The sequence below is a fragment of the Zingiber officinale genome, chromosome 10A (genome assembly GCF_018446385.1).
Source record: "Zingiber officinale cultivar Zhangliang chromosome 10A, Zo_v1.1, whole genome shotgun sequence".
Taxonomy (NCBI): domain Eukaryota; kingdom Viridiplantae; phylum Streptophyta; class Magnoliopsida; order Zingiberales; family Zingiberaceae; genus Zingiber; species Zingiber officinale.
Window position 1 is genome coordinate 2,262,729 of NC_056004.1, and position 8,255 is coordinate 2,270,983.

Here is an 8,255-nt window from a genome sequence, read left to right on the forward strand (position 1 = left end):
TCGGGGCACCCGGACCTGTGAGGGTCGTCCAAAAATGTACAAGGTAATATTTCCCTCTCACATATTCTCTCTATATATAAAAGGATGTTACATTTCTCTATATATATATGTAAAGTGTAAGAGTGGGTGACTGTTGGACTACTCTCAATGAATCCGAGTACTTGGAACTTGGCTGGACATAGAACGCTCGAGAGGGTTCCGGGTGCCCGGACTCAGTGAGAGTCGCCTACGAAAGGGATATACTGGATAACACCTCTTTTTATATACCGGATAAATGAGATAATTCTTACCATTAAGTTTTTTAATAAATTTTTAATATATTTTTTAAAATAATAATAATTTTAAATCGTCTCGAACCGTGAATGGTAAATTATAATATTGTAAATGATTAATATTAAGGATCAATAATTTAGAAATTATATAATTTTGAATCTCGATGAGGTCCAGCTACGTGAAAATATCTTGTAATTTTAAATCTTAAATTATTAAAGTATTTTGTTTTCATCTAAAGATTTTTTTTTGTAGCTATTTTTTCTCTACCCTTTACATCGAAACTCCTGTTCCTATCCATATTTTCATTAATTACGATTTCAACTAATCAATTTATTATCCTGAACTTGGGGCCGACCTCAATTCAATTCATTGGACAAAGCAACACCGACGCCTTGTGCTTCCCAACTTTGACCACCATGGCTGCTGCCCTCGTGTGACAGCATCGTATTTTTCAATTCAATTTCTTACGTAAAATCTACGCGAAATAAACGGCGACCCAAATCTATTGGCTGACACGATTGGATACGGGAATCCGAGTGGGCCCCTCGCCCTCGGGCCAACCTGTGATCTCAAATGCGTCCACGTCTGCCGCACCCTTCCTAGTTCCCAACCGCTCGCCACGTGGGCAAATTATACGGTCGCTGGCTGGTTTGCCGGCGTACCGCCAGCCAATACGTGGCTTCGCGATCCGAGTACCAACAAAAGCCGGCCTCCGAACGGCTGCGGCAGCGTACCTTTAGGGGCCCCACCGAGACAGCGGCACACCACCGTCCCCCCCACGGCACTCGATCACCATGTGGCCTCTTCCGAAGGGATAGCCACGTCATCCGATGGCTAATTCCGTGGATGATGTTCAGCCGTCGCACAGGGATCCCGACAAACTTGCTCCGCGTGCATCCGCGTCCACCGGGACCACCAGCCACGGCGCCGGTCCCTTACTCCCTTACAGTCACGTGCGCGAAACTATCCTCCCGAGCATTAGATTCGCACGCGAAGGCGACTGCCACGAGCCCCACCGTCAACCGTCCGCCGTTAACTATGACGGCGCGAGGCACACGCGTCGGTCGCAGAGGGAGGGACCATCGTTCGTACGCTGTACGCGGTCCGCGAGGTAGACGTCGTAAAGACGCACGAGTGACGACGTCATAAAGTCAGTGGCAGGAATGCGATATGTGAATTAAATGTATGAGGATGAAGACAAAACATCTGCCGGCTAACTTAGCCGCCGTATTGTTAATTCATATTTGACAATGGCAAGAGCAACTAAATATCATATCGCCGACGGGGTTTTTTTTTTTTGTCTTTTTATTTTTTTTTAAAAAAAGGAAATTTGGCAAAGGAAAAGAAAGTGGCTGCTGCTAAGATCAGGCTGCCGTCGCTGGGGGTGGGAGGTTGAGATCCAGATCGAGACGTGGCGTCTTGGAAAGTGGCGGTTGCGCCGGAGACCAACGGTCAGATTGCGGATTTACGACGGAGGAGGAATCCGAGTCGCTCTGGGCGGCCACGTCGCGCGGCGGCTGGAAGCAGGCGACGACCATCGGCAGGGGTAGAGTCGGCAGATGGCGTTTAGTCGCCGTCGCTGCGGACGCCGGTATATTTGCGGATCTGGCGATTTGGTTGAAGTAGAAGAGCGGTAACGGTTTCAAAGGAAACGGAACGGCGCCGGATCCGCGAGCGCCTCCGCCGGTGTGGACGAGGTTGGCATCGAGCTGGGAGGGGGGAAGTCGCGGTGCAGCCTCGTGGCCGGAGCACTGGACGACGGGGCTGCTCTGGCTTCCGCAGGCGGCAGAGCCGGAAAAGTTAGTCTTCGCTCTAGGCCCGCGGAACTCGCGCGCGGCGGCGTCGTAGGCCTTCGCCGCCTCCTCGGCCGTGTCGAATGTCCCGAGCCACACGCGGCTCTTCTTGATGGGGTCGCGTATCTCCGCCGCGTAGCGTCCCCAAGGCCGCTTCCTCACTCCGCGGAAATGCACCTCGCCGCCTTCTCCGCCGCCTACGGCGGCGGATTCGAGCTTCCCGTTTGCCTCCATGAAAATCTTCTCAACTTGTCGCCTTGTTACCCTCACTCCGAAAAGAAAGCCTCACTAAGCTGCTGCTGTTCCTGCGTTGCCTGATGAACTTCTTCTATAAATAAGATTAAGTAAAGAGATGGACGGCATGGATTTAAAGGAGAAAAAATGATTACGCACAAGCAACGGAGGCTGGCCGTGTTCTTCGTCGGTGCCCACACATGACGAACCCAATTTCGTACCCATCGGCCGTCACTGTAACGGTGCAAAGCTGGCCCACTAAAACTCATGGGTAATACTGTTTCGAGGACCGAACAGAGCCAATACGCTGTTTTAATTACCACGCTGAATGCGTGACCCGCGGCCGTCGGGACACGCTGCGCAGCGTCGCCAGCTCAAGGTACATAACGGCGTGGTGCCGTTAACGTTGACGAGCAGACAGAAGGGGGGGGACGCCAATAGAGAGAGCGACGCGTGGCGGAGCTAGCCGGTGGCCTGGATCTATTCGCCGCCCGACGAAATAGCCAACAAGCTATCGACACGGAACAGTATACGGCGGGTGGGAACTGGTCATGACAGGTGCAGATTCGGACCTCCTGTGTTAAACATTTCTGAAAGGTAATCAGCTTCAACAAATAACTTTTTCCAGTGTTCGATCATGAATTGTTGAAATTTATTTTTGATAATTAATGGTATAATTCCAATTATTTTCCCTATTTTCATGAAATATTTTAGTATTGATTATCATTTTCAAACTAAATTATTTATGATGTCATTTGAAATACACTAACTGTCCAATTTATGTCTAGTGAATAAATGGATTATCCTCAAAATTAGTCCGCATATACTAGATAATTGATATCAATTAATAAAAATTAAGCTACAGTAAATCACCCCATTCAATTCTTTTCCGTGTTTTTTTATAAAAAATATTGTGCTGAACAAATACTGACTAGATTCTGTATAATGATGCTAATAAATAATTGATATGCTTGTAAAATAAGAAGGATGTTACAAAGGTGAAACTTTTATACATCGTTGAGCTCCCGCAAGAAGATCGTGTTTTGGGGGTTGGTGACCTTTCTTACGCCAGTAATTCACGAGAAGACGCTCCAATTTCCTGACCTGAAACATTTGCAAGTTGATGAAATACCCACCTTCAAATTAGTAAAATCATACATGGAATATGGGCTGAAACTGAAAGAACTAAACTTAAGCAATTCCAGAGCAAAGAATATAGTTTCAAAAGATATCCCACTTGCAATGGATCACCTTGACAGATTTCCAAACTTCTATTTCAGAAAAGAATAGTTTGTAAAATCACATGTCCCAAAATAATCCATGTTGATGCTTAGCAAATAAGTATATGCACACCTAATGATATTTTAAACATATAGAGAGTTAATTTGTTTTTGGTAGAAGTCATTCAGAGGTTATGAAAGTCCAATATTCGAAGACACACTAGATGCATTAGCATAAGCTCAATGAAGAGATGAAATCTTGTACCAGGGCCTAAATAGTTGAGATAACCATGGCCTGAAGATAAACTCACAATGGGAATCTGACAGTTTTCTTGCTTCACTCTAATGCTAAATTAAATTTGATTAATTGAAAGCCCATGTGTCTCAAGAGGTTAGGTTGCTCATTGGTAGACAAAAAAATCAATCTATACTTCCATATACTCGATAATGTTTAAGTTTTTCTATCTTATTGAGGTCAAAATTAATGCAGAAGGTAGCTACTACTAATTGCATTTCCCATGGGAATAACTTAATTATCTGGTGAATCTGTTGGCCCCTAAGCATTTAAACCACATATATGACTAACCATGATATTTTGATAATAATCAAACTCACAGATTTCAAACAAAAAAAAAATCAATATTATATTTCTGAGAAATTTGGAAGTTTCAAGACACGTTGGATTTAAGAATCACAACTGTAGTTATAAGCAAATATTGGAATATGAACCAGCAGTTTCCTCTAAAATTTGCTTCTGGACCAGTGTTCTTGCAGAAGGAAAAAAAAAGGAGCTTAATAGCATAAAATGCTTAAGCCTGAACACACAAAAATCGTACCCTTGATTCATCCAAGAATTTATCATCAAAATTTGAGAACTAATAACAGACCAAACTGAATACATCAAGTTCATCCGTCTTGAAAATTTACAGAACCATCATAAGTGAATTCCTCTACAGCCAGTACATCATGGGTTGACTCCTAAGTCCTTGTATTTTTATGTTGATATTTGATGGTCACTAGATAAGCTTCCATTGTGTATCTTATTCGTAGATAATACAGAAATTAATCATATGGTTGGTGATAAGATTTGGCAAAGGAACTAAGTAGAAACCAAAATTGAATTCGTGAAATTTAGATTAGTAGTATTAAAAGGGAAAAAAAACTAATAGATAAGCTGTGAGGTCAGGAAAAATGTCTTAAATATATTATTCAACAAGAAGACCTCTTAGGTTGAAAAGAAAGTTTTAAAAGAGAGGCATGACTTAACTTTACGATCTTTGAGTTTAGAGCTTAAGAAGTTAAAACTTAAAAGAACAATATAGAAGAGAAGTCAATGTTGAAATGGATGTGAGAGTACTACGAGAAAAAACAAATGCTTATCAACTATTACTAGCTAAATGTGATCCTCAGTGACAACCGGCAAGTTCAAAGAAGATCTACATAGTGTATATTCATACAAGTAATATATAAGGGTGCAAATAAAAGGGATATAAGGAAAATTGTACGCAAACCTGTTAAGATAGATCTAAACTGATGATACAGTGTTAAAAATAACTCAATTACAAATCTATCTCTAAGTACTTGTTATAGTAGTTATCGTAAGACTTACGCATCTCAAACTTAAAATGGCAAAGAATTGAAATTTAAAGCTACATGTGAGTTTGTGAGAAATGTTTGAACAATATATCCTAGTCATAAACTTTTCCTTTAAGCCTAATACTAACAAAAAGAAAACTTCTGTGGAGCAATACCTGCTTAACAATAAAAGGCTCTCCCGAAAGGTTAAATGGGTCAGTTAAAATGGTTAGAAAGCCATGCTTGTTCCCATATACCACATCAGTGAAAACTCGATCTCCCACCTGGTAAACGAAGAATATGACAATCATAATATATAACAGATGAAAGAAGTGATGTTATAAGTCACAAGGATGCCCACCATGACAAGAAGTGAGGCTGGACAACCAAAGTACCTTTCTATATCTTCAGCTGTTCCAGATGGCTTCTTTACCTCTAGAATAAAAAACTAGACTAAGGATTCCAGTGTAGAACTAGGCATCTTAGATTATAAAACAGAATCAGAATAAATAGTCATTGGGATCAAATTGATATGCAGTGAATGTTTTACCATATAAAAGCTTTATATGTATGCCATGCTGGTTCACCAGATGCAAAAGTTGATTCAACAAAAAGAAGACTGGGAAAAAATGCCCTGAACCAGAAACAATGCAGGTATAACAGATACTCTTTTTTTTCAATAGAATCAGCACTTCAATTAGGAAATCATACCTTTCAACTCTCACTAAACAATCCATAAAGTTGTAGTATCAAATATTTGCTAAAATAAGGGTGAAATACAACCAAGAACTGAACTCCTCCAGAAAGCATAAACTCCAGCTCATTGAGAAAATATTTGCTGACTTAATGGGAGGGTTGAGAAATTAACGAATTTAATGGCTAGCAACACAATTTATCAAATTAATTTCAAGCATCCCATAACAATGATCAAAACTTTTATTTCTCATAGGCTCACAAATGCGATCAGCTCCTAAATCCAAATGTCGTGTGCATATACTTGGTGCATTTCATCAAACAGATGAATTTCATCACTTCAGAACCAAGTCAACAAACTCAGCTAAATTAAAAAATAATAATTTGAAACTAAAACAAACACAATTGAATTTAACAACAGAGCAACATACAGGGACTTAATTTATATGTCAAATTAAAGAAGAATAAACTGGCCTTCGTCAATCGAAGAGGAGGCGTAATACGCATAAAACGCATAAAGTACTTGCCATGCTTTACGACCCGAATCCCCTCGATAGCCTCCTCCAGAGCTTTCGCCTCCGCTCCATCAGGATCATACTGTTTTAGACCTGCACGAGACTACGAATCCACAAACTGCGGCAAAATAAACTAAGATAAAGGCGAACACACAATGGGATAGAGACGCACCGGCGGAGTTGCTGAAGACGGCGACGGATCCGGGGAAGGAAGCTTGGCAGAGTCGGAGGGAGGGAGAAAGCGGAGGCCAGAGGGCGAGGGAGTACGGGGTGGTGAGGGTGTTGTCCTTGTCGAAGACGACGCCGCGGAAACCGAGGCGGCGAATGGCGGGCCAGTCGACCCAACGGATGTCGGGGACGGAGAGGTGAGAGAGAGCGAGGTGGGGTTCCGTCACCGCGACGCCCAGGAACGACGCCGCCCCCTCCCGGTTGAATCGTTGCCCCAGAGCGCGCCGCCACGAACTAGTACTGCTGCTAACGCCCATCTCGATTCGATCTCTTCTCTTCTCTCGTCTTCCTGTTGACGGGGGCGGGGGCGAGGGTGGCGGCGGAGGGAGGTCGATAGAAGAGGAGACGACGCGGGTGATTGGGTTTGGGAAATGAAGATGCGACGACAAGGGTTGAGTTTGGGTGAAGGGGAGGGCCATCGGCGACATCGACTCCAGCGATAGCTCTTTTTTTTCCCTTTTTAAAAAATATATAAATAAATTGGCGTAATTCATGGACTGCCTTCTGCATGCATACCAATTTATATATATATATATATATATATATATATATATATATATATTTTCAAAATAAAATTTGTAAGCGAGAGATAATTTTTCATAAATTAAATAGAATTTAATATATTTTTTATTAAATTAAGAACGCTTTAATTTTTACTTGATCAATTGATGATTGACGAATCAATTAATATAATAAATTCTAGTTAAATAGTACCAAATGAGTTTATGAAGAAATAATAGAATAAAATATTTTATTATTTTTTAAAAGTATAAAAAATTTAAAATAAAATATAATTCTTTTTAAATTCAGTGTCATTTAATTAAAATTAAATATATCAATTGGATATTTAATAATTTTTATAAATAAATTAAAAATTAAAAGAATTAAAAATGATAATAATGGAGAGTTTAAAAATGATATGTTTACTAAATTATTACCATCGAAAATTCTCATGTCTTAATATACCTCAACAAAATGGAATAATCGAAAAAAATTAGAACTCTCTAAGAAGCCAGTAAGACAATTCTTATTGAATACCAACTACCAAAATATTTCTGGGTAGAAACTGTTAGTACAGCCTACTATATACAAAATAGAACAACAATTAATAAAAAATAAAATAAAACACCATTTAAAATTTACATAATAAATTACCAAATATTAAATATTTTAAGGTAGAAAATAAAATCTTTATAAGATATTCTTAGGAAAATACAAGAGAATGCTTAGAAAAATTTTCTTCAAAGTAGAAAATAGAATCTTTATAAAATATTCCTATATAGTAGATGATATAGAATTTACAATAAAAATACTCTAAGAATTGAAGAAACCATCAATGTAAAATTCAATAAAATTACTAAAGAACCTAATTTAACTCAACCTCAATATCAACCAATTAATTTCGTTAGAGCTAGCATTGATCTAGGGGGAACGAGTGAAAGTCCAATAGAAGAATATGAAGTTGAACAAAACCAACCACAAGAAAATGAATAAACACAAACTGAGCCTAGAACAATAAGAGTCGGCTCAAATCACCCAATTGAACAAATTATAGGTGACTGAGACTTAAGAGTTCAGATTAGATCATCTTTCAGAAACCTAAGTCAAATATCTTTAATTTTTAAAATCGAACCCAAAATAGTAGAAGAATCCCTACTTGACCCAGACTGGATCATAGCCATGCAGGAAGAACTAGCTTAGTTTAAAAGAAGTGAAGTCTGAGA

General features: G+C 39.9%; 2 protein-coding genes across 3 annotated transcripts; both read right to left on the minus strand.

Moving 5' to 3' along the window:
- Window positions 1–1,465: 1,465 nt before the first annotated feature.
- LOC122026888 (ethylene-responsive transcription factor 8-like) lies at window positions 1,466–2,380 on the minus strand. Its single transcript, XM_042585615.1, has one exon. The coding sequence runs from the start codon at window positions 2,298–2,300 to the stop codon at window positions 1,638–1,640; it is 663 nt and encodes a 220-aa protein (XP_042441549.1). The 5' UTR covers window positions 2,301–2,380; the 3' UTR covers window positions 1,466–1,637.
- Window positions 2,381–3,160: 780 nt separating this feature from the next.
- Window positions 3,161–6,997, minus strand: LOC122026887 (phosphatidylglycerophosphate phosphatase 1, chloroplastic/mitochondrial). Of its 2 annotated transcripts, XM_042585612.1 has the most exons (6): window positions 6,476–6,997; window positions 6,316–6,396; window positions 5,646–5,729; window positions 5,457–5,530; window positions 5,272–5,379; window positions 3,161–3,404 (listed from the first exon to the last, which is right to left on the minus strand). In XM_042585612.1, exons 1-6 carry the CDS (start codon window positions 6,957–6,959, stop codon window positions 3,291–3,293), a joined length of 945 nt encoding a protein of 314 aa, XP_042441546.1. In that variant the 5' UTR covers window positions 6,960–6,997; the 3' UTR covers window positions 3,161–3,290. The 2 variants fall into 2 exon arrangements, with proteins under 2 accessions (XP_042441546.1, XP_042441547.1); XM_042585613.1 differs by lacking the exon at window positions 5,646–5,729 and having other exon boundaries at window positions 6,476–6,996.
- Between the last annotated feature and the right edge of the window lie 1,258 nt (window positions 6,998–8,255).